The sequence below is a fragment of the Pseudorasbora parva genome, chromosome 3 (genome assembly GCF_024679245.1).
Source record: "Pseudorasbora parva isolate DD20220531a chromosome 3, ASM2467924v1, whole genome shotgun sequence".
In the NCBI taxonomy this organism is placed as follows: Eukaryota; Metazoa; Chordata; class Actinopteri; order Cypriniformes; family Gobionidae; genus Pseudorasbora; species Pseudorasbora parva.
In genome coordinates this window covers 18,533,933-18,561,685 of record NC_090174.1, presented here as the reverse complement: position 1 = coordinate 18,561,685, position 27,753 = coordinate 18,533,933, and the positions used below count along the sequence as shown (strand labels likewise).

Here is a 27,753-nt window from a genome sequence, read left to right as displayed (position 1 = left end):
TTTACCCAGGAACCAGGAACTTTGGGTGGTACTCGGTGTGTTTTGACTGCAGGAACCAGGGTCTAAATGAAGTTCCGGGTAAATATTTCCCCCTCCAAACGGTCCTGCTGCGAGGTAGTACTTTTTCAAAGTTCAGGAACTTTCGAGGGCGGGACTTGGGCTATGAACATGCTGATTGGTTTAGCATTTTATTTCAACTGGCATTTTTCAAGTCTTTTGTAAATTTGTCAGAACCTCGCAAAATCAAGTCTTTTGCGAGGTTCGGTCTACGTTCAGTAAATATCAGTCTTGCTCTCTGTCTGATGGCGCGCATTCGTCTCAGCCATCTCACGTGCAATGTCCGTAATAGCTGATAATAATATACATTTTAAATCTAGCTTTACAAGCTTTCTGAATATGCTGCTGAATCTGCATATTAGTGCTCTTTTCTGTCGTTGTTAATTACCTCTTTAGTAAACCTATACATAACCAGCAAAAGCAGCACAGCTTGAATCTCTTCCATACTCATTATTAATTTTTTTACAGTCAAAAAAACGACCATGTAAACGACCTGACCGATTACTTTTAAGTGTGCGTCCTTACATGACGTGACAGCGCGCGCCACGCTCATGTTAACAAGAGAGGAAAGCTAATTTTTCTGAGGGGTAAACTTTTTATTTCGTAACGTTAAGTTATGAAGATAATGTTGGAATAATGACACAGCGTATATTGCCCCAGGCAGTTTTTACTTTAACTGCGCCTGACAGAAGATTTTTTTTTTTTTTCCTGAGATGAGTATTACACTTTACAACAAATAAATAGCTTATATAATACTCTATTAGTCCTGGTGGCCGTTAAGAGTTGCTATGGCTACAGTTAACACATTCCAGCTGGTGGAGAAAACAGCGTTGACATTTTTGATGCGGGAGACAAACTACATGTGACAAAATGATTGCGATTGAAAGTCATTACATGTAAACACCAGATCGGTTTAGATAACGTCTCATGTAAACAGTCCACTAAATCTTTCAATCGGTACAAAAAATGTCATCATTTTTTGTTCATTTTTGCGGTTGCGCAAAAATGATTATTGTCCGTCACTGACTTGGAGGAGCAGTTGCGTGAAGTCCTACATCACCGGACTAATTTGCCTAATCTTCACGGAACTTTAGATCGCGGTGGAAATGCAGACAGTTGCAGGTCTGGGGGGAGAAAAGTTCCTGTAAAAAAGTTCCTGGTACAAATTGTTCCGGGTAATTTGGGTGGAAACGGGGCTTATTTTTCTCTTATAACTTGCCTAATACCAATGCACAGTCATGAGAGCAACTGAGCTTAATATATTTTTGAGCCTCTGAAACAAATTTGTTAAAGACGAAGTAAAACAACAAATTGAAATTTGGCCAGACTAACACATTTCAGAACAACTGTCCAAAACACATAAAACACCAAAAAAGCTTGATTAAATGATTGTTAGGCTGCATTAACTAGGTCAGCCAGAACCGGGAACACTTCCTATAACACCTGATGCACTCGTTACATCATAAGAAGAATGGCATCTATGCTAATGTAAGTCTCTCTGTTTATCCCGAGGTACTGCAGTCAGCCAGACCCAGGCCATATCCAGACCAGATGGTGGACCTGCACCTGGACATGACCAACACATCCCTGAAATGTCTGAGGAGAGTGTGTCAATTAAACTCCCCCCATAAATGCTGCAACAACATGACATCCTCATTAAACCCATCTCCGATATGACAACTCCAATCTTTCGAAATAGTCTTATGAATATCTATTGATTTGATATGACTTCTGACCTGTAATGTTGCCAATAATACACTGTTCATCGGCCAGAGTAGAACTGCCACCCCGACTGAGCCCAAGGTTTTTTTTTCTTCTCCATTCTGGCCCTAAAGGAGTTTTGGTTCCTTGGCACTGTCGCCTTTTGGCTTGCTCATTTGGGGAAACTTAAATTTTATTTATATTACCGATCTGCCCACATTGACGCTATATGATAATTGAAATTAGCTAGATAACATTACTCATTAATCCGTTACTGGCAAGTGCTGTCCAACCTATTTATTGCTATCGGTAAAGTTCATGGTTGACCTCTAATTTTGATAATCACAGTTTTGGTCCCCACTAGGGATGCACCGATCCGATACTCGGGATCGGTATCGGCTCCGATCTGCCATTATTTGCCGGATCGGGTATCGGACAGACAGGTCTGATCCAAATTCGATACGGTGCGCATAATATTCTGTGTTATTGTTAAGCCCCAGCGCCCCACAAAAGGCACAAAAACCTTATAAAGCATCAACGATTCGTGCACTAGCCTATATTATAAGTGTTCTGAAGCCATTCCATTGTTTAATGCAAGTACAGATTAGTTCACGTCAATGCTTCCCTCCACTGCGGCTGTCAGTCACTCTCCATTCAGCTTTTAACTGTCGCGTTTGGTTACGACACTCAACACGATGAAACTTTCCAAGATTATTTATTGTTTCTGTTATTATGCTTGATCTGTAGATAACGCTCTAACGCAAATTTATTGCTGTAAACCGTGTTACTTTCTACCGGGTGTCAGTTAGATCACAACACTTATTATATTGTTTTTCACACACAGTAACTGAAATGTTAAACTGTTAAAATAAACGGCTTATAAGAATACTGCATAGATATACTACGAGTCTATATCTTGTTTTAAACTTCTCGATGCGGACGGAGCACGAGCGCGGCGCGCTGTGAGCGTCTATGACTGTGGCTGTGAGCATGTGACTCCGTGTTGCTTCAAGCGCATCATCCTGCGCACGGGATGCGCATAAGCGCTTTGTGCTGCTCTGTATTATGCTACTGTTGCGCTATGAAAGCCTTATTAATCTTGTTCTGCTCTATCTATATGTTGCTGCCTCATTAAAAATATGCATTATACATTTAAAATAAATGCAATTTCTTAGTATATAGGCCCTATTTCTATAAATATATTTACTTGTTTTTCATGAATATATTTTGTGTAACATATTTTACCAGATTTACAGCTACAGTTATTCACTTTTGTGGTTTCCTTTATTTTTTCCCAACTAAATGTTTAGATTTTATACAATTATTGTGCACTCGTGATTTTATAACTTTTGCTGCTGTATTATTCACTAATCTAATTTATTCAATTCTACACACTAAGGCTTAGAAATTCTACATAGACAAAACTGCATTGGTATCGGATCGGTTTAGTATCGGTATCGACCGATATTCAACATTTTTAATATCGGATCGGTTCTGGAAAAATGGTATCGGTGCATCCCTAGTTCCCACTGACTTCCATTGTATTTTTTGTCCATACAATAGAGTCAATGGGAAACGTAACTGTTTAGTTTACCAACATTCTTCTATGTTCCACAAAGGAAAGTAAGTCACAGGTTTTTGAACGACATAAGAGTGAGTAAATGCGTTAGAATTTATATTTTTGTGTGGACTATTCCTTTAAGGGAAGGGGGGAGGGAGGCTCTTTTCTACCATCAAAAACCAAGCAACACCTAAACAACCACAATGCAACATTATAAAAAACAAATACAATTTTCAAATTCAAATTGAGAATGTGAGCTTGTTGAATCTGACACAAAACAGGACTTATATACAGTAAGTGACAGGAGGCGTGATCATCTCAGTAAGGGAGAATAATCCCAAGAGACGCATGTTCTAACAGTCGGATTCAGTCTAACAAAGAGAGTTTGACCACAGCTGCTGAATCTGAACACACGCACACACATACACACACACACACACACACACACACACACACACACACACACACACACACACACACACACACACACACACACACACACACACACACACACACACACACACACACTTCACATCAATGTCTGAGTAAGTTTACTGCCTCTCAACTACTCTGAAAAGAGGAAACCATGACAACAGAGCAGTAGAGGAGGCAGGAGATGATATCAGCGAGGCAACTGGAGAAAAAGCTGTGAGAAGGTGGAAAAGAGATTCATAGAGATTAACTGAATATATGGCTTTAATAACCAGCATAAATCCATTAAGAGACTTTAATTCAAATTCAAATTCAAATATAAACAAATTGATGAAGAGATACATAAATATAATGATTTATTTTTGTTTTCGGAACCTCCATTGAATCCTCCATTGGCATGTTATATAAGGTTAAATACAATATATACTGCTGTTAATGTGCTCTTACTAATATTGATATTATCCTCTATGGAAAGATCACGCCATTTGAAACGTACATCTTTTATTAAGCAAGAAAGCCTTTTAATGTTTAATAATACCCATAAATTATTAAATGGCTGCTTTTTTTTACGAGGCCATACATTCAGCACTGAACAAAAAAAGGTTCAAGGAACAATAAAAAACAACAGTATCTGTCAAAGCTAACCCAGAAACACTGTTATTGTTACAGAAGTGGTTAATGAGGCATATTACTTTATGTTAATGAGTTTTTAACAAAAGATAATTTGTTAAAGACCTCATTATTGACAGAGAGACAGGGGGGCTTTGATTTGGGTTTGGGTTTTTAAGGGTCTCTTCACTTATAAGGTAAACAAAAGCTGAATGATGTTTTACCATTTTGAGGTAATATAGAACTGAAAATATCCATATCAGGGGCTGAAATGTCTTAATGTTCTCTTGCTCTTTTGTTCTAATTTTTCAATTTTTCTCATTTTTATTGTTGTAATTTTTAAAATAAAAAAAGTACAGAATAAATTAAAATTAACAATGCAAATTATTGTGCTAAATAAATAATTACCGTAGCAATAAATGATTTATATGAAGTGATAAAGATAAAAAATAAGAAAAAAAGTGTCAATAATTGTAATAATCTATTAGTATAATTACAATAAACAGTTTTACCCTATTCTATGTTTTGTTTTTTTGTTTTTTTGAAATCTTATAACAAACAAACAAGCAAATTAATTAACATCCACGGTTAGTAAAACAACATTATTTTTGCTTCCTGCTCCCTCAGTCCTGAAGCATATGAGCACTGACATGGCAATACTGACATCCCCAAAACCACACACAACATGTGAGGGTGTATATAGAGGAGGATGAGAAGTGAAACTAATAACGTCTTGTGGGGAGATTGCTGCATTTCCCTGAATTGACAATTATATACATTATCACGCAGACCCACAAACACCATCTCTCAAGCACAAACACACACAAATCTAATTTGATTTAGTGTGAAATTATGGGGTGGGGGTGTTTATAGATGATTAGTCTTTAACTGCTCAATGGATTCTCCTCATTGAATGAATCAAGCTCTCCCTCTCTCTCTCTCTCTCTCTCCCCCCTCTCTCTCTCTAGTGTGATCTGCGCATTTCTGCCATTCTGTCTTTCCTCCATTTAACATTCTCTGAAAGCCCTTTATGTAACTCAACCTTACAGCTGGAGCAAATGAACAGCACACTAAACAACCACAACAAGTGCATCTCCTCAGCCTAGTATTACCCACAAACCCCTGCAGACAGTGTCTGCCCACATGACTTCCACCCAGAGATAAAGAGCCCATCTGACTGTAAACAGTCAACACAACATTTAAATATACATGAGAACAGCTTGTGCTTTGGGTCTCACACAAACAAATTTGGTATATAATCATGACTGTTAACCATGAAAAATTGGCATATTTTAATAAGTGCATTGAAATGGTACCTCGAGAACGATGAGAGTGAGGAAAGAAGGGAGACATGGATGAGAGAAGGAAAAGAAAAGCTATAAAAATAAAAGAAGAAAGGAATAAGAGAGGGAAAACAGTAGAAAGAAGGAAACTGGAAATAGAGGAGAAGAAGAGAAGGAAGATGGGAATGAGAGTGGGAAGAAAGGGAAAAGAGAAGATATGAAAGGATAAGACAAAGAAAAGCTAGAAAATAACGAGAAAACTGATATGACAAGGAAAAAAGATAAAATATGAATACCAAAGTACAGTACTTTGATATATGCCATGGCACTATTTTACTACAATATTCATGTATCATTGTATTTGTTTAAAAAGGGCTGACAGGCATCACAGAACAAACACAGTTACTAAACAACAAACCCAACATGCTTGAGAGCCTCATTCACATACAGCAAAAGATAACATTATTAGCACAGGCAAAATTGTGCGCGCGCTCTCACACGCGCACTCACACGAGCAAGATTCTAGAATGAGAGGAAAGAGGCTAATATACATACTGCTGTAGAGAGTGTCTATCCAGGAGAGCCTGGGCAGCTCGCGAGTGCTCAGGTGCTCCATCCCCCTGCCTGCCGTATCCTCCAGTGCTGCCTCTCCTCTGAACGCTACCCCGATCTCTTTCCTTACTCTATCACTGTCTTTACTTGTCCACAACTTGCCTGATTTTCTTAGTGATTATGGAGGGAGGCGGACATATCTGAGTTTGAGAGACAGAGACACTACTGCGTTGCTGAGGCGAGATCCACACGTCCGTATGTAGGTTCGTACTACAGCTCCTCACATGTAATACAACAGGCTGGAGCCGCTCGCTGCCAACGGTTGCTATGGGAAGGAGAGGCACCCCCCACCCCCTCTCCCTCTCCCTCTCCCTCTCCCTCTCCCTCTCCCTCTCCCTCTCCCTCTCCCTCTGCCTCTCCCTCTGCCTCATTCACTCCCCTTTTCTTCAGTACACTGGCTTAATTTTGTAATTTCATTCACTCTTACCTCTAAATAGTAGTGTTTGCTAAGGCAAGTTGTTAAAAATGTTGCTATTGTTTATAATAAGGGTAATGTATTGGAACAAACACAATAATTATTGAAGTTTGGTATGTAACTCAGTCCTAAACTTTCTGTTATTTAGATTTTCACCCAAAACAGTCATGAAAAAAATAAAGGTGCAGAATTTAGTAAAAATGTCATGGGCAGAAAAGGTCAATTGTATGACATTAGTGTAGCGCGGGGGTTTTCAAACTTTTGTGTCAGTCGAACCCCTTTTGACCAAAATAATTTACTTTAAGTAGCCCCTGAGATTTAAAGTATATATTTCAATAATTTAATAGCACATTTGCATGTTTACTTTAAAAACATTTATTATTTAGAAAGTTTTATTTAGATTTTTGTATTTTATTTTAATATTATTTAGCCCATTTGTTAATTTTGTTATGATTTAATTACAATTTAATGAATTGCTTGTCATCAACTTATGAACCCCTTGCAATTCCCTCATTAACCCTCAGGAAACCCTGCTGTAGTGATATATAAACCTCACACAGAAATCAGTGTCAAACCAAGCAGTTTTCTGTCAAAAAAGCTTTCAGCTTTTTGATCAAAGTGAATGCCCGACTTTGAGAGACTGAACAGAAGAAATTAACTGCAGAAGATTTCCACGTCCAAGAAGGGGGAGCCTCAGTGCATGCCTACTTATTACATAATCATATCAGAGCCTTTAAAGTAGAAATTGAAGTTGTAATTCTAATGGAAAGCAACACTAACGCCTTTATTTATGTTTAATACTGTAAAGCTGCTTACTCAAAAGCAATCTATTATATAAAGTGCAATTTGAATAAACGTTAAGTGGCCAGTGGCGGCCGGTCAAGTTAAGCCCACTTTACTTTCAAATCATACGCGTCAGCGCACAGTGACACAAATTTCAAATCAGAAGAGTATTATTTTCACTTTACACCCACCACCGGATTTTTCGTAACTGGGCAACAGGGTTACTGTGAGACAGCATAGTTGCGGATAAAAAAAAAACACTCTTCTATTCTGATTAGAACATCCAACAGGTTCTCCCCACACACAGAATCTCGCAAAATAACATAGGGTTCATAGACAATTGGAAAAACTTTTGGGGCAGACCTGGCCTGTTGAAAAGAGATGGCATCAATTCTTCCCGGGATGGTGCTGATCTTCTCTCTAGTAATTTGGCACATAGTCTTAGAGCTAAACTAGGGCTGGGCGATAAAACGATAACGATTATTATCACGATATAATTTTCCTCGATAAAACGATAACAACAGTTCGATAAATTCTCGATATAATGCTTACGCGCTATGCGTAATGCTGTGCATGCGTTTTGCAGACCGGGCTTCTGGGTGCTGCACGCGGTAATGTTTACAGTCTGTGGCTGACAGGCTTGGAGGATCGGAGATAAGTGGAGCGATAAAAATGAGCAATAGTGAAGAAAATGCAGCACTCATGGCCAGCTCGGAGGACACAGATATTGTTGACAAGTTAGTTCGCTCAACTTCAGTGGTTTGGCGATATTTTAGCGATCCCATCCGACATAAAACAGAGCGACCTGCGTGGACTGCTTATCATAGGTTCACGTTCACCACACGGAATTTAATTATTAAATTATCGTGTTTCTTTAAATTTCTTCCATATAACATTGAGCCCAACACAGCGGTGAATCTACATTAACTACATTCACACACCGGCTTATTACCCTGTTAGCTGTAGTGGGTGACTTATTTACAACAGACTAACGTTACCAAACTATAATCACTAAAACATCGGACTTGTACATCGCTATCATAATTGTTTGTCTTTGGTGATGTATTAATGACTCCGCATCGCCTGTATCAAAAGAGAAATAATGTCATCTGGTGTTTAAAATTAATAAAATAGACTAGACAGCCCTTACTGGAGATCCACAAATACTGAACTTTTCTCTCTCCCAACCAGCCCACTGTCGGTGAGGTGTGTTTGTGTGTGTGTGTCGGTGAGATGCACAGTGGACCAATCCACTGTGAGGCAAGAGAAGGGGCCTCAAAATGTTTCTTAAAATGCTTGTTTTTTTGCTTACTTACACAATTAAATATATATTATGCAATATTGAGCGTTGTTCGTTCCATTTCAGCTGCGAAAATCGTTCACAGCAGAACCGCAACGTGTCTCACAGCAACGTGTGTAAATGAACGATTCATTGTTTGAATGAATCGTTTAAATGAACGACTCAATGACTCGCTCATTAAGACGGCCACCTGCTGACACACCTACTGGTGGTTTAATTTGATCTTTAAACATACTTTCCAACATGTCTTATTTGTCTATTCAAAACTACAAATCTCAAAACATTACATTTACATTTACATTTAATCATTTAGCAGACGCTTTTATCCAAAGCGACTTACAAAAAAAGGGTAGAGCAATAGAAGCAACGAAACAAACAAAGCCAACAACCTGTAAGAGCTGTAAGAAATCTAAATTAATTAGCACAGTACACAACTGTTTTTTTGTTTTTTGTTTTTTTGTTTTTTATAGCCAGCTACAACAAATACTCACGTACGGAAAATACAGAACACTGGATTTGGATAGCTATGATACATTATTTAATGCTGTTGTAATTTTTCAGTGTAAATTTAATTTAATTTAATTTGATTGGTAACAGCCCTTATAGTGTTTTATTTTAATGTAATGTATTGATCAAAATTACAAATATAAAATGAAACATGAAGCTTAGCCTATATTTAATAAGATTAAGGGAAAATGCCCTTTATAAAAGGTGAAAATATCACAAATTTCAAATGATTCAATAAAAATAAAAACCACAAATATGCAGATTTAAATATGTCAAAGCTGATTGAACACTGGTGAGAATATAGCTTCAGAATAAATTATATTTACAACACACAAACACAAACACACACACACTTTTCCGGACAAGCTAATTTTTTACTTAGATAAGCTTGAACGATTTACTTGTTCGAAGGACAAGCACATGAACATGCTTAATTTCAAGCCCTGTATAATGATATATTATTGATATATAGTGTTGAGTAAAAAAATGCTGACCACAGTTAAGATTTTAATAAATAAATCTACCTCAGTTTAAATAAATTGTTCACTTGTTTGGGAAGTGTTTGTCATGTTTTGACAATAAAGGATAGTTTAAAACCACAGCTAACTGTTTGTTTTCTACATATTTCACTCAGGAGCAAAAATATGCCTTTAAAATTTAAAGAAATAAAGATTTTACATTTATCGTGATATTTATCGATATCGACTGATATGCTAAATTATATCGTGATAATTTTTTTGGGCCGTATCGCCCAGCCCTAAGCTAAACCTTGATTAATGGGTTAGTTCACCCAAAAATGAAAATTCTGTCAATAATTACTTACCCTAATGTCATCCGACTCCCGTAAGACCTACGTTCATCTTCGGAACACAAATTAAAATATTTTTGTTGAAATCTGATGGCTCAGAAAGGCTTTCATTGACACCAATGTCATTTCCTCTCTCAAGACCCATAAAGGCACTAGAGACGTCGTTACAAAGCCCATCTCAGTAGAGTTGCTCTAAAATAATTTTATGAAGCGACAAGAATAGTTTTTGTGCGCAAAAAAACAACAACTAAAATAAAGACTTATATAGTGATGGTCCGATTTCAAAACTAAGTTTCAAACGTTATGAACCAGTGTATCGATTCATGATTCGTATCGCCAATGTCACGTGATTTCAGTAGTTTGACACGCGATCCGAATCATGAATTAATATGCCTTTTTATTACCGTTCGAAACATTGTTTTGAAATCGGCCCATTACTATACAAGTCGTTATTTAGTTGTTGTTTTTTTGTGCACAAAAAACTAATTATCGTTGCTTATATCTGTTTAAATTATATCTGTGTATTTCCAGCTACGATTTATACCGTATCAAAGTATTGAGACTCATCAGAGTTACAAATTATTTACTCTTATCATCTGATTGTGATTGTATATGTTTTCACCTCTCACTTGTTTTCACCTGCTGGGAGTGACAATAGGACTCATTTACATCTCATTTAGATAAACTCTACCCCCTGTAAAGCTCCCCCCTCTAAATCTACATGGTTGCATAATGCTTTTTATCTGGGGTGGTCTCAAGACCCTCCTAAAAAACACCTTGACCCTCCATTTGACCCACCACGATCTTCCTAAAAAAAAAAAAAATAAATAAATAAATAAATTAATTATATATATATATATATATATATATATATATATATATATATATATATATATATATATATATATATATATATATATATATATATCCAGGATAAATATTTAAAAATGTTTCTCTTCAAACTATGCAAAACAATAATTGTACACATTTCGCACTCATCATTATGGATCATAACCGGGTTGTAAGTGCTGCTTCAAAATGCCAAAAGAAGAAACAGGAGCAAGAGATAAAACATAGAGAGTAGGCAATTTATTGAAAACTGCATTTAAACTGAAACAGGCCGTTCATCAGCTGATCAAAAGTTTAAGACCATTGTCAAAAATAAACGCACAACACTAAAAGTGTCAAAAAAGGACTCAGTAGTGAGTAGCCCCACCGTTCTTGTTGATCACTTCAAAAACTTGTTTCGGCATGCTTGATGCGGCTGTTTCCAGGAGGCTGGTGGGCTTGCTCCATGTGGTGAAGATGGCTTCAAGAAGGGCATCCACGGTCTGGAATTGACGTCCATTTTTGTAAACTTCCCTTGCCATCCATCCCCAAATGTTCTCAATGGGATTTAGATCAGGGAAACACGCAGGATGGTCCAAAAGAGCAACGTTATTCTCCTGGAAGAAGTCCTTCGTCAGGCGGGCTTTGTGAATTGCAGCATTGTCCTGTTGAAAGACCCAGTCATTAACGCATAGACGGGGGCCCTCGGTCAAGAGGGATGCCCACTGCAACAGATCCACATAGCCAGTCACCGTTTGATGCCCCTGCACAACCTGAAGCTCCATTTTCCCATTGAAGGAAAAAGCACCCCAGATCATGATGGAGCCTCCTCCACTGTGCCGTGTAGAAAACATCTCAGGTGGGATCTCCTTGTCATGCCAGTAACGTTGGAAGCCAACAGGACCGTCCAGGTTACATTTTTTCTCGTCAGAGAATAAAACTATCTTCCACTTTTCAATGTCCCATGTTTGGTGCTCCCTTGCAAATTCTAAACGGGCAAGTTTGTGTCGTGGGAGGAGACGTGGCCTTTGAAGACGTTTTTTGTTCTTGAAGCCCTTCTCTAGCAGATGACGTCTTATGGTTTTTGGACTGCAGTCAGCATCAGTAAGGGCCTTAAGTTGGGTTGAGGATCGACCTGTGTCTTCACGGACAACCCGTCGGATCCTGCGGCTCAGTGCAGGTGAAATCTTTTTGGGTCTACCACTTGACTTTTTTGTCCCGTAACTCTCACGATTTTTTAAGAAATGTAAAATGACTGTCTTACTGCGTCCAACCTCAGCAGCGATGGCGCGTTGCGAAAGGCCTTGCTTGTGCAGCTCAACAATCTTACCACGTTCAAAGAGAAGAAAGCCTTTTTGCCTTTGCCATCAGGAGATTTCGACAGTATAACTGCTTGAAGAACAATGCCTTGAAAGCCATATTTTTGTGCAGATTTGACCTTTTTATGGCTATGGTCCAAGGTTATTATAGTTTTGCTTTTTTAAATTAGTTTTTATTTTATTATCGTTTTCAATTTTGCTACAAATTTCAGTTTAGTTTTAGTTCGTTTTACAAATGGTTTTGCTAGTTTTAGTTTAGTTTTTATTTTGCAAATACATTTCTATTTAGTTTTTATTTATTTAGTTTCAGTTTTAGTTTTAGTAATTATAGTTTAGCAGAGTTACCATAATGAAGTGTAGACCAAATCAAGGTTTTTAATTTCAGCAAAGTTTAATTAACAGATTAGAGTTTAATCTTACTAAACATCCTTAAGTGAAATCACTTGATAAACGAGCATTATTGTTTAAACCCAGGACAGTCTTACAAAACATGCATAAAGTTGGGTCTTCACCTTTGAGCAAAAAAAGCTTGAGTCAAACTATGACCTATACAGGATCTATCTTAAAGAACAAAATAGATGCAATGTAAAATATAAAAGTAAAAATTATAAATTCCAGACAAACTCACTCATAACAGATGAAATATTGTTAAACAATTAAAAGCTTATTTTAATTTCTTCAGTAGTACAATGTAGGCTAGCAGTGTCTACACACTGTTTTGCTCTGTGTGTGTGTGTGTGTGTGTGTGTGTGTGTGTGTGTGTGTGTGTGTGTGTGTGTGTGTGTGTGTGTGTGTGTGTGTGTGTGTGTGTGTGTGTGTGTGTGTGTGTGTGTGTGTGTGTGTACATGTTTTTCTAGCCTGGTGAGGACTTCAAACTGAATGCACACAGACTCGTGTCACCGTGGGGACCTAAATTGAGGTCCCCATGGGTACAAAAGCTTATAAATCACACATAATGAGTTCTTTTGAAAATGTAAAAATGTAGAAGGTTTCCTGTGATGGGTAGGTTTAGGGGCAGGGGCAGTGTAGGGGGATAGAATATATGGTTTGTATGGTATAAAAACCGTCTATATGGCAAGTCCCCACAAAGATAGCGCACCAGACATGTGTGTGTGCGTGTGTGTGTGTGTGTGTGTGTGTGTGTGTGTGTGTGTGTGTGTGTGTGTGTTTGTTGTGCAATAATTGTAAAGGGGACCAATGTCCTCACTTATCTAGTAAAATATTATGATAACTTACTAGTAAGGACATTTGACTGGTCCTCACTAGTTAAAAAGGCTTATAAATCGGCCAAAACATGTTTTTATTTAAATCTATTGTTTTGCACGTTCTTGGGATGGGTAGGTTTAGGGATAGGAATTGAGTTAGGAGATATAAAATATCATTAACCTGATATAAAATCAATGGAAGTCCATGCAATGTCCTCACTTATATAGTGAAACAAACCTGTGTGTGTGTGTGTCCTGGCATTCCCTACTTTGTGGGGAAATGTCTCCACACAGATAATAATATTATTAGTAGTAAATGATTATGATAACACCTTTGAGCCTGTCAATATTATGCAAACATGAAATCTCAAACGCACAGTAGGCTAGTAACGTTAACGTTATTTGCTAATATAGTTGCTGACTTTTGCGCCTGCGTCTCTCGTCACGTAAGAAACGGCATTCTAAAGCAGTGAGCTTAAAAGAAGTTTAACGTGCATCTCATTACCTTGTGTTATTTCCCCTTTCACTGCCACGGACGCATTGATTCTTTGTGAACTGCCGTTTAGGACTGGCGATGTGTTGACTGTCTGCACGCGTCCGTCACAGGACAGCGGTTAATCTCCTCAGCTCACTTGACGCGCAGTAGCGCAACAGACACTCCCTCAACCGCCACAGTCAGATTTTCCACCACATTAAAGAGAGCTTATTAACAACGAAAACGAATATTTATTTTTGCTAATTATTATTTTATTTCAGTTAGTTTTTTAGTAAGAGTAGTTAGTTTCGTTTAGTTTAAGTTTTTTATTTATTCAGATTTTTAAATTTTATTTCAGTTTACGAAAATATTTTTTGACCAATAGTTTTAGTCTTCGTTTCAGTTTTCGTTTACGAAAATAACCTTGCTATGGTCTTAAACTTTTGATCAGCTGATGAACGAGCTGTTTGAGTTTAAATGCAGTTTTCAATAAATCTCCTACTCTCTATTTTTTGTCTCTTGCTCCTGTTTCTTCTTTTGGCATTTTGAATCAGCACTTACAACCCGTTATGATCCACAAGGGCTAAATGTGTACAACTTGCAAGTGTGAAGAGTGTAATTAAATATTCATTCAACATATAAAAATGAGGGCTGTCAAATTTAACACGTTAATAGCGTGTTAATGCAAATTCATTTTAACTGCACTAATTTTATTAACGTGCGATTAATGCAGCACGCATTTTCTGTTTGATACATGGCCTGTAGTTGGAGAAATTGAGATCAGCCATAGACGTAAAGGATGCAGCAGCAAACATTAATAGGGAAAGAAAAGGGTTAACAATAGCATTACTCTGAACCAAGTGCAGTTATAGCCTACACAAGCTACCATATTTTCAGCTTAACTTATATTAGACTCCAGGTCGAAAGAAAAGTGTTTTTTCACTGAGCACACTCTCTGCTGTCCGAGCGTGATGCACTGCAAGCTCACTCTCGCTCATGTCTGAGGTAAATCATTAACACCATCACCACTTAGAGTACATGTGTTTCAGGCATGGGCGTAGATTACGGGGGACGTGTCCCCCTCACATTTAATAAAGTGTATTTTCGTCACCCGCACTTTTACTGGGTCTCACCGATCCTAGTCGACCCGCTCAGAGCAGGATTCAAACCGAAGTTACCCTGCGCAGCGGTGGGCAAATTAAAGACAGCCTTCTGTAATCTCGGTTGATAGAGTGCTTTTTGAAAAACCAATGTAAATACATTAAGATTTAAAATCAGGGACAAAAAATAATAGGCGGAGGGCGGAGGGCCTCCCAAATAAGAGGAGGGCGCTCTCACAGAAAGTCCAAAAGTGGATTCGTAGAAGTAATACCCTGTCACGCTGGAGCTGCAGCTGAAGGAAAACAATCGTTATGAGTGATGAAACTTGACGACGACAATCAGACTAGTGCGACAATATATGCTTTATGTGTGTTTTTCAAGCCATCTCAATGTAGCCTATTTATTGACAATAAAGTAGCCTATCATATGAATAATGCAGCTTTTTTAATGTTTAGTATCTTCTGCTCACCAAGGCTGCATTTATTTAATCAAAAATAGTTAAAACAGTAATATTGTGAAATAGTATTACAAATTAAAACAGCTTTTTTCCCTATGTGAATATATAGTAATTTATTCCTGTGATCAAAGCTGAATTTAACATTACTCCAGTCTTCAGTATCACATGATCCTTCACTAATCACTTTTATATGATGATTTTATAATCAAGAAACATTTATGATTATTATCTATGTTGAAAACAGTTGTGCTGCTTTAAAATGTTGTGGAAACCATGATACATTTTATTTTTCAGGATTCTTTGATGAATAGAAAGTTCAATGGACAGCATTTATTTGCATTTATTAAATAAATTATTAGCTTTTGTAATATTAAAAATATCACTTGTGATCAATTGAATGCATGTCTGATCAATGAAAGTATTAATGTATCTCTTTTTTAATTTAACCACAAATGTTTAGATGGTTTCCACAAAATTTAAGCATCACCATGAGCAGCACAACTGACAATAATCATAAATGTGTGTTGATCATCAAATCCTCATATGAGAATGATTAGTGAAGGATCATGTGACATTGAAGACTGGAGTAATGATGATAAATTAAGCTTTGATCACAGGAATAAATTGCATTATACTATATATTCACATAGAGAACAGCTGGTTTACATCAGAATTATTATTTTTTTTTAATTGCATAAAATCAATGGAGACTTAATGCACAAGTGTCTGTAATATATAAACCAATCATAAAATTGGCAAACAAAATAGGAGAATAATATTATAGATATTAGTGGTTATTGTTTAGCAGTGTATTTGATATCTTACTAAATTAAAAGCAATAAATTATATCGGTCCAAAAAAAAAAATTGTATTATGACATTTTTACGTTGGCTATAATTAAACCACTTATTAAAAAAACGCAACTTGATCCTAAAGAATTAGTAAATTACAGGCCAATCTCAAATCTACTGTTTCTATCAAAAATACTAGAAAAGGCTGTGTCTTCACAATTATGTTCCTTTTTAGAAAGAAATGGTATATGTGAGGATTTCCAGTGAGGATTTAGACCGTATAATAGTACTGAGACTGTTCTAATTAGAGTTACAAATGATTTACTCTTATCATCTGATCGTGGTTGTATCTCTCTATTAGTGTTACTCGATCTTAGTGCTGCATTCGATACTATCGATCACAATATTCTTTTGAATAGACTCGAAAATTATGTTGGCATTAGTGAAATTGCATTGGCATGGTTTAAATCGTACTTATCTGATCGTTATCAGTTTGTAGCAGTAAATGAAGATATGTCACACCGATCACAAGTTCAGTATGGAGTACCACAAGGCTCAGTGTTATGACCGCTGCTCTTCACCCTGTATATGCTACCACTGGGAGATATCATTTGGAAGCATGGTGTTAGTTTTCATTGTTATGCTGACGATACTCAGCTCTATATTTCTTCACGCCAGGACGAAGCTTACCAATTCACAAGATTAACGGAATGCATAGCTGATATAAAAAATTGGATGAATAGTAATTTCCTGCAACTTAATTCAGATAAAACTGAATTTGTAATTATTGGACAGAAAAGCTCCAAAAGTAGTAACCTAGAATATTGTCTAACACTTGATAACTGCTCTGTCAAGCCCTCGTCGTCAGTGAGGAACCTGGGTGTGCTCTTTGATACCAATCTCATTTGAAAGCCACGTTTCTAGCATCTGTAAAACTGCATTCTACCATCTTAAAAATATATCTAAATTACGGCACATGCTTTCATTGCAAAATGCTGAACAGTTAGTACATGCGTTCATGAGTTCAAGGCTAGATTATTGTAATGCTCTACTGGTTGGTTGCCCTGCTCGTTTAATAAACAAACTCCAACTAGTCCAAATACAGCTCGAGTTCATACTAGAACCAGGAAGTATGATCATATTAGTCCAGTTCTGTCAACACTGCACTGGCTCCCTATTAAAGGGTTACTTCAGCGATTAGCATATGGCTTTGTATCAGTAGAAACCCTGGAGAATATTCAAATGATTGTGCTTTCCCCCCTCATATCTCCCTGAGACGAGAGATTTATGCATTTTATTTCTGGAAAAATTCCTCCTATGATGCAAAATGACGATTTTTGCATCATAGGAGGAATGTTTGCCCAAAGGCTAAAGACTACAGCCAGCAGAGGGAGCTATTTCCGCATTTTTTGAATCTGCGCATGGGGGATGGGAGATTACACTCAGCTGGCAGGGAGAGCTCATCTTGCAGACAGGATCATTTAAACGGAGCTATGGTGAGCAATGTAAGTCTTTTAACATCTCAAATTCATTTCTATGAAAGTTAAGCTTGCAAAGGCATGAACTGAAATGCGTGCCAGACTGAACTCCTGTGTGAATGTATGCCGCGAATGTAGTCGTGATTACCTCAGCTCTCATCACTCATGCAGTTAGTGCTCAGTGCTGTGAGACTCGCGCGGTGACTCACTCATTATATTGAACAGTTTTTAATTGTAGTGTCTTCTAACTCAGTCACAGTAATGAAGTTGGTGGTGTTGGGAATGGCCTCACAGGGCAGCGAAGCATTCTGGGAATTGTAGTCTTTCATCCCCATGGGACAAAAATACATTTTCTGTCTTTTCTCAGTCTAGAAGACACCAAATTCAAAAATAATTTCACATTTCTACTGCATTGATGACCCAGTTTAAATACAGATTCATCTTCCCAGCGCTGAAGTACCCCTTTAAACATCACATACATTTTAAAATTTTGCTTATTACTTACAAAGCACTAAATGGTTTAGCTCTCCAGTACTTAAGCGAGCTCTTTACACATTATTCTCCATCACGTCTATTGCGGTCTCAAAACTCTGGCCAGTTGATAATACCTAGAATATCTAAATCAACTGCAGGTGGTCGATCTTTTTCCTATTTTCCTATATAGTCTTCCTAGTATTGTTCGGGAAGCAGACACACTCTGTCAGTTTAAATCTAGACTAAAAACGCTTTTTTTTTTCAATGGCAAACACATAGAACATTTTTAACTTTCATTATTCAAATCAATTGACTTATTGTTAGGCTGCATTAACTAGGTCAGCCTGAACTGGGAACACTTCCAATAACACCTGATGTACTCGTTACATCATAAAAAGAGTGGCATCTACGCTAATGTTAGTCTCTCTGTATATCCCGAGGTTTATCCCGGATCCAGTCCGTGTCCGGATTGGATGGTGGACCTGCGCCTGGACATGACCAACGCATCCTGGAGTGTCTGCCGTGTCAATTGGTGTCTCCTCTGAATTTGCCTCACCGGCACGTCATGCTCAAAAAACCTGCCTCCGGCAGAATAACTCTGATCTTTCAAGTATTCATACTCTTGAGTAATCGACGCACCAGCCTAAATAAACACGTCTCTTGTGTGATACCCTGAATTTTGGAATATTCCGATCTAATATGATTTCTGACCTGTAAGGTTGCCAGAATAATAATCATACACAATTTGATAATAGGCCAGAGGAGAACTGGCACCCCGACTGAGTCTGGTTTCTCCCAAGGTTTATTTTTCTCCATCAAGCCCTGAGGGAGTTTTGGTTCCTTGCCACTGTTGCTTGCTCAGGTGGGGACACTAAAATTATGATCAAAGTTATTCAACTAACTATACAAATTACATTTATGAATTAGGTTTTATTTAATTCTATAAACTATAATACTGATCTGCCATTGTTATATGATAAATTAAAACAAGCTGATAACATCCCTGTTTTCTCCAGAACGACTGTACAGCCAAATCAAGTTGCCGTATTGTCTTGTTTGATGCTGTGAAGTTGCTTTGACACAATCGTGATTGTAAAAGCACTATATAAATAAAGTTGATTGATTGATTGATTGATTGATTGATTGATTGATTGATTGATTGATACTTCTGCCCCCCTCACTTCTGAAAAGATGGCTACGCCCCTGGTTTCAGGGCGTTTTCACACCTGAAAGTCCGCACCAAGCTTTGAACCAAAGTTCATGTTTTGATACGTTGTATGCATTTGGTAAGTTTTGGTTTGCTTTCACATTGCAGTTATGCAAGCGGACCAAAGAACTTTACATGACGCACTGGCATCCAGTCGTCATCATCTATGTGGGCTGCATCTTAACATTGATTGGTTTGTTAGCGGAAGTGCGTCTGACTTCAGTGTGTTGTCAATTCAGCGGGTAACTTTGACAAGGATGAATGAACAGACGCATATCATTGCCAATACTGTTAATATTATGGGATTACTATCTGCAGCACCAACTATACTCGAGGCAAATTCAGCAAATGAACGTCCTCGTTGTGCAAACATTTTATCAGTGCCGACAGGAAAGGAGGAGAAGACTATAGGCTACTTTTTTAGCCAAACAATGTATTTTGTTTTATAGTTATGTTTAAATATTATAATGTTATTTTTAAATTTAATCTAGGCTATATTGATTATGAAACGTGCACAGATGTGCAATATATGTCAAAGACATCGGGTCAGAAATGATTTTGACCACATTTTGTTTTGTAGAAAGCTTAGTATAAATTGTATCTTAATTTTAATAAATGTTTCATCATTTGCCTAAATTTAATAAATAAGCTTTAATAAATAATATAGCAGACAAACCGTGACGGAGCAATCATTTGCGTTGCACATGAATTGAAGCGGTCTCATGAATAAACCGAAATTCAGCATATAGGCTATTTGTCTCGCAGACATGTGAAATTATATATATATATATATATATATATATATATATATATATATATATATATATATATATATATATATATATATATATATATAGCCTATATAGCTTGAAAATAAATAGACAAGCAAAGCACGGTGTTCACGCGAGCTGACAAGAGGTTCTGTTTAAAATGCTGTGCGCTCCATCACTGCATGTTATGTGAGTTTAACCTGTTTTTTCACTAATCCTACCACCGGAACTTCCTGTAAATGGTCTGTAAGTCCGAACTATACAGAAAATGCTTTCACACAAGAAACGAACCGAACCTTTGTTCAGTTTGGTCCGGACCGAGACTACCTCTTTTCACCGTGGTCCGAGGGAGGTTTCACACCTGTAATTTTGCACATGCTTGAAAACACATGCTTTCAATGCAAAATGCTAAACAGTTAGTTCATGCGTTCATGACCTCAAGGCTAGATTATTGTAAAGCGGGGTGATATCCCTGCTCGCTTAATAAACAAACGCCAGCTGGTCCAAAAAGCAGCAACTCAAGTTCTTATTAGAACCAAGAGGTATGACCATATTAGTCCGGTTCTGTAAGCAATATTCACAGGTGGTAATGTTGGTCATACCTTATCAATTTGAGCCCGAATCTGATCCAGATGATTTAGATGACCAAGCTGATCGACCAACGTTGCCAGTGCAACTGGACCAGAAAGTATCAGATTAGTAAATTTGAATTTGTTATCATAGAAACAACACAGACGTAGAAACGGTCCGTGCTCTCCCTGGTGCTAGAAACAGTCCTCCGAAAAACACGCAGCACACGCAGTCTAATATTTGGGTTGTGCTGTTACCATAACACTTGATGTACTCGTTACTAGGGGTGGGCGATATCTCGATATTTAAAATATATCGAGATATTTTTTCAACTCGATATGGATTTGGACATATCGTATATATCGATATATTGTTTATATTTAATTCTGATTCCGCCACTTTGCTTGTTTGCCTTCCCTGTGCTGTGCTCGGCCCCGCTCGCGCGCCTCCCGCCTCTTGCTTTTGTTCCCCCTCCCACTCGCGTGTCGTCTCATTGAACACGCCGGCATTCGCAACCAGGTGAGGATTAGTTATCATGTTGACAAGCGCGCGCGTTGTTCAGGACTCAGTTTAGAGACCATGTTTTCCTTCTAACACAACTGCTTGCTAAAATTCATAAAGAAATATTAATGTTCATCATAGTTCAAAGCGCAAGTTTCACCCAGTCAGGTGATTGACACTATTGGTGCGAGACGCGGTCGCAATCATGCCAGTTCTGTGTCTAACTGATCGCATAGTTTTCGGTTAAAATGTCAAAATGATCGCATATCATTTGAAAACACTTATAAAGTATTGCAATATCATTACTATTATTATTTTGTCAGCTTTATCACGGGATTATGATGAATAGGTCTATTCATGTTTTAACCAAGAGGGAAAAACGTGACATCCCGGGTGTCCTGAGACACGCGGTGTTCTTCTGTAAGTTGTACTGTATCATATTATCATATAGCCTACCTTCTGACATTCATTTTTCGTTCTGTAACTGGAAAAGAAGTGAAATTCAGCTCATTTGTAGCCTGCATAATGAGTTTGAATTTTGTCAAACTCATGACAAACATCACTGTTTGAATTTTGATACAAAATCAGTTTATTTATATCTGTCATGCCCCCATCTTTCTGCAAAATGCTTACTGTTTACTTTAAGTGTAAAAAAGGGAGTCTTTGATTCATCTTTTGAAAGCATGAAAAGAAGGAAATATTATTTATTTTCTTTTACAGTTAAATTATTATTATTTATGTAATTAGGGAGTTTTTTTTTTAATGTTGCAAAAGCAATTTGTTCCTACATGAACTGACTACCTCTTTGCACTTCAATAATATAAAAAAATAATTTGTGGTATTTGGCATATTTGTTTTTGCTGTAGTTTTTAGGGGGTTATTTTTCCTGTAAAGATATCGAGATATATATCGTATATCGAGATATAGCAAAATATATCGAGATATATTTTTTGCTCCATATCGCCCAGCCCTACTGGTTACATCATACAAAGAACATCTACGCTAATGTTATTCTCTCTGTTTATCCCGAGGTACTGCAGTCAGCCGGATCCGTGCCGTGTCCGGATCAGATGGTGGACCTGTGCCCAGACATGGAAATAGATCTAATAAACGCACAGGATTTCTGTACTTGCTGCATACGTGCACAGACATAACCAACTGTTTATGCGAACTTTGTGTGTTTCTGACATAACCTTGTTTGCATTTGACAATTTAAATCACAAAAACCATGAAAGAGAACGAGTCTAGATTCATACACATGCGGATTTCATGATAATGAAGAACTGCAATGCCAAAGCGTGTCTGTGGTAAAGATGATCAAAACCAAACAGATGCATCGTATTTCAGTTTTCATTCGTGCTCACGAGATGTGAAGGCTCTGCCCTCTTGGGTGGGAGCAGCAACTAATTTGTTTAGTAAGATTATTTGTTTTTTAAAAATGTTTATTTGTGTTAACCAAGGCTGTATTTCTTTGGTCAAACATACAGTAAAAACAGCAATATTGTGAAGTATTATTACAATTTAAAATATCTGTTTTCTATTTTTATATATTTTTAAATTAAATTTGTCCTGTGATGGCAAAGCTGGATTTGCAGCAGCCATTACTCTAGTCTTCAGTGTCATGTGGACCTTCAGAAATCATTCTAAAGTGATGATTTGCTACTCAAGAGACGTTGTTATTATTATTATTATTATTAATAATAATAATAATAATAATAATAATAATAATAATAATAATAATAATAATAATAATAATAATAATAATGTTAAAAACAGGTCAGCTGCTTAACATTTTTTCATCATTTTTTCATTGATGAATATAAAGTTAAAACAGTAGCATTTATGTGTCAGCCAAATTGCCATTTTAGCCTTACCAAGCAAGAAATTAATTAGTCCTGTTTGAGGAACTATATTTGGGTCCAAACACACACACACACACACAAAATAAATAAATAAAAAATTAAACATTTGTAAAGAGAAACCCAAATCTATAACTAAATTCTCTCAACACACCAAAAATGTAATTTAGTCTTGAACAACCAATAAAAATATGAAAAAAACACACAAAAAGGTAAGCAGGTAAGTGTACAGCTACATTTTGGAGGGGTGCCGGACTCAACAAAATCGGTCCACTTAGTATCTGGAAGGTTTTTAGTGCTCTTATATTGAGAAATTTTACACAAATACAATAAAGCACTTTCTATGAAATGGTGTTTATAAAATCAAGTTCAGGAGTTCTAAAAGAGACTTCCTTTAACCTTCTGCCAATCTCCACCTCTTGATCCACACTGATCTTAGGGAATACATTCCCAGATATCCCCACACCTCAAAATCCACACTGATCTTAGGGAATACATTCCCAGTGGCAGACCAGGAAAAGCAACTTGTATTTCAGATAATTTTTGCACAGTTCGTACAGAATGAATACCAGTCTTTATGGAACGTTAATCTTCAGTAATCCATTGGTCATTTGACCTGAGATGGAAAATCGTATATATTCTTGCTCTCACCAAATTTGTCCGCACAGTCTGTGATTTCAATATTTCACTATAAAGGTGAGAATTAAAAATTAAGGGTTCTTCTAGATACCATTGACTAGGTCTCTCCGAATCCTCCCTTTTCACAGAAAAAATCTGCCATGCATTGAATACTGAGGTACAAAAAGAAGATAGTGAATAGCCCATCTCCTTTAAATTGATTAAAAAGAGATGTTGGTCCAAATTCAACTGTCCCACTCGATTCAATAAGGCACAAGCTAGTCTTATCCCGTTCTGAGACATGTCATCTTTTCTTTCTTTTCAGGAAACTTTCCATCTAACGAAGTTCCTGATGTTGAATCATCCCATATGAAAGATCTCTTGTTCTATTTCAGATATTTTTTGTTTAATTTTTCTAGTAGAAAGGAAATTAAACTGCTGGAAAAATATTTTTATTTGTGTCTTCCCTATGTCCCACCACTGTGTCAAACTTTCAAAATCTTCGTTTTGGGACAGCCACTCACTCTAAAACACACTTTCAATTTTTCATTAAAATATATTTGAACAACGCTACCTTAAACTTCCAGTAAGGACTTTTGCATTTTTTATTTGTGAAGACAATATTCATTGTAATAAAATGATCTGAAAAACCACATAATTGTACACTTCATTATTCTATTATTTGCTGTATGCTTGATATAGAGCAGGTCAAATCTAGCTACACTAATCCCTTTCTTGTGAAACTTTTTTCCATGTATATTGCTTTGTCATTATAATTTTTCTCTCTCTCATCACATCTATAAAATCAGGCAAAACTTTAAAATACCTCCAACTTTTTAAATTAAATAATTCTTTATGCACCTCTATTTGGAACATAAATAGTTATGAAAACTATTTTCATAAAAAACCAAACAGGTTTGGTATTCAGGAAAGGAACCCAGAAGGACAGAGGTTGGTAGACTTTGCTTAAAGTATGGAGATGGCTGTGGTGAACACCTACTTTCAGAAGAGACAGGAATAGGCTGAGGGCCAAGTTTTCGATTTGATAGATCTCCAGGGAACTGGTTCATTTTTTATAACTGGTTATAATAATCGTTGTTGAGTACATTACTACTTGTTTCCAACAACAATTGTTGCACATTAAAAATATAATGTAGATATAATCTCGCTAGCTAACCCCAAAACGTTAGCCGGAGTAATAACCAATCAAAGCTCATGTTGTTACCTTGTCAACTTGAGTTGGCCAATCACATCATTATTTAAACCAGTGCTTGAAGACCCGGATGTGAACTGACTCGCTTTCGGTGCAAGCTCCGCCCTCAATTCAGCTCTGCTGCCAGACAGGTAATAATAAACTGACTTTTTTGTCTCCGAAAGGACTTAACTTCTTTTTTGTTTTGGCTACAGTGTATGGCTGCTTTACACATCGTGGAAATGGTAGGTATTGTAACTGATTAGCACTAGCATTGAAAAAAGTCATGGGTCTTGGCATATGTGGATTAGGGTTGTGCGATAATATCGTAATTGTTGTTTTAACGATGTGCGATCTGACATTACCGAGTATATCCCGCACACACACACCCAGAGAGTGTGTGTGCGCGCATAAACTACATAATGTAGTCTTAAAGATTAGGCTAGAGCGGGTGCACACTTTCACTGTGCGTTTATTATAATTTTTAATAAATATCAGATCCAGAAGAATCCAGATATCAGCATGATAAATGTGATATTGCTTTTATACAAGTTTTGACACCATATTGCCCATTTATTGTATATATATCAAGATGTTTGGTCTGGAAACTCACCGTAGACAGGGCTCAATCCGAGGGGCGGGATAAACGGTTGTCTTTCAAACTCCCTCTGCACGCGATAGGATAGCGCTAAACCAACCAGAGCAACGAAGGTGAAGCAGAGCTCGCTGACTGATTAAACATTCACCGTATCCGGTCGGCTTAACTACGAACACATCTTCCCTTTTTAAGAATGACTTCAGTGCCGCTCTTTGTTCTTTTCTCAGAGAAAAGCTTAACTCCAAGTCTTCCAGAGTCGCGGTGAGAGCAGATTCGAAAGACCGCCGCCGTTCGCCAGTTTCTGTTTACTAGAAGCATGCAAACGCAACTCGGCCGTCGTCATTATGGCCCCGCCCGCCGACTCTATACATGATGTGATTGGGCCGTCCAGATTTTGAGGAACACAGCTCAGAACTGTATTGAGAGTTGCTAGACGACACTTGCAGGCAAATTAAATTTGCTGCCGCTAGGGTGCGTCTAGATTTCTAGGCTAACACAAGTGGTGTTTCCTTACTGAATGAATGAATCAGTTGTATCAATGATTCAGTAACTAAAATAGATTAAGATAGTCAAATGATACATTCCTGAATGAATCAGTCATTTGAACAAATCGGTTTAATTTAAATGACTCACTCGTTAACAGTGAATTACTGCCACCTACTGGTGTTTTTTATTTTACATTTAAAGTATCTTTTCATGTGTTAAATAATTTCAAATATCAGTATGCAACGTTGTGTTCAAAACATCATTATGCATAACTGCAGGTTATTTGTTACCTCTAAGCTCATTCAACAGTCTGTGTAAATGCCACTTCAAATGCAGCTTCTGTTTCTCCTCCATTGCGGAGATGAATTTTGTTGATACTTATTTAATTAGATTGGTAACAGCTCTATTGTGTCTTATTATTATAATTTAATTTGATAAAATTTATGAAATTAACACAAGATTATGCATGCATATAATCAAGTAATATATATATGTGTAAATCTAGTAATCTCACTGTTTAGATTTGGAAGAATACCGTGTAATGTCTTTGTTTCAAATAAAACATTCCTAAAAAAACGATGACTTGTGTTTATATTTACACTATTCACTGTAATCTTATTTTGAATCTATGCTTTTTACCCTTGTTAAATGCCCAGGTTTCAATACAAATTTTAAGATACACAGTGTTCAAAAATATACATTAAGTAAAAATCACATTGTGTATTTAAGATTCACTGATAGAGAGAGTTTTATTTAACATACATTTTTTAACTAACTACAATACACAGATACATAGCCTTCATATTGTCGCACACCTGTCAATTGCGTCCCGCTTGTCTATGTAAATAAATGATGTGAAAAAAGCCCACCCACGGGTGATCAATAACGTTAGAGATCTTCTGACGGTAAGTGCACAATGTATACTATAGCTTATGTAGACAAAAAGTATATAAAGCCTATTTTAATAGCAGGATTTCTTTATAAAAGAGAGCACGGTATCAACTATGCTGGTTGTCAAGAAGACAGGAGATTTGTATACATTTTCTATGGGAGATTTGTCTACGATTTAGTAGTCCTAAAAATGTGCCCGTTTAAAAATGTAAGAGTTTAAATCAATATCTTCATCAAATGTGCACAAATCAACATGAATTTGTACACACCATCTGTAAACAAATTACTTCGTTAGAATTGGTGGTTGAATGAGGAAGTCCAGGAGAGTATCCAGAGGAAGAGGTTAGCTACACTCTGAAAAATGCTGGGTTAAAAGCAACCCAAGTTGGGTTGGAAATGGAAAACCCCAGAAATTGGGTTGTTTGAACTCTAGTAAATGGACCCATTCAAACAACCCAATTTGTGGGTTTGTCCATTTTCTATAAGTGTAGGAAAAAGTGGGACAATGAGAGGACTGAGGAAAGTAGGCAGGATTATAGGGTGATGCAGCGTGAGGTTAAGATAGAGGTGGCAAAGGCCAAACAGAAAGCGTATGAGGACATGTATGCAATGTTATATAGTAAGGAAGGTGAGAGGATGTGTATTGGTTGGCAAAGCAGAGGGATAGAGATGGAAAGGATGTGCAGCAGGTTAGAGTGATTAAAGATAGAGATAGAAATGTTTTGACAGGTGACAGGAGGGTGAGAGAAAGATGGAAGGAGTACTTTGAGGAACTGATGAATGAGGAAAATGACAGGGATAGAATAGCTGTATTTGTTGACCAGAAAGTAGAAAGTATTAGCAAGGGTGAAGTTAGGAAAGCTCT

General features: G+C 37.0%; 1 protein-coding gene across 3 annotated transcripts in view; it reads right to left on the bottom strand.

Annotated features, from left to right (window-relative positions):
* Window positions 1-27,753, bottom strand: part of abr (ABR activator of RhoGEF and GTPase) — a 373,871-nt gene that overhangs the window by 204,709 nt on the left and 141,409 nt on the right. Inside the window, exon 1 of one of the 3 annotated variants that reach the window (XM_067437976.1) lies at window positions 6,199-6,524. The exons of the other annotated variants lie outside the window; for them this stretch is intronic. Within the exon in view, the coding sequence (XP_067294077.1) occupies window positions 6,199-6,259 (61 nt within the window). The 5' untranslated portion in view covers window positions 6,260-6,524. Of the gene's footprint in view, window positions 1-6,198; window positions 6,525-27,753 lie in introns of those variants that run through there. 3 annotated transcript variants of the gene reach the window in all.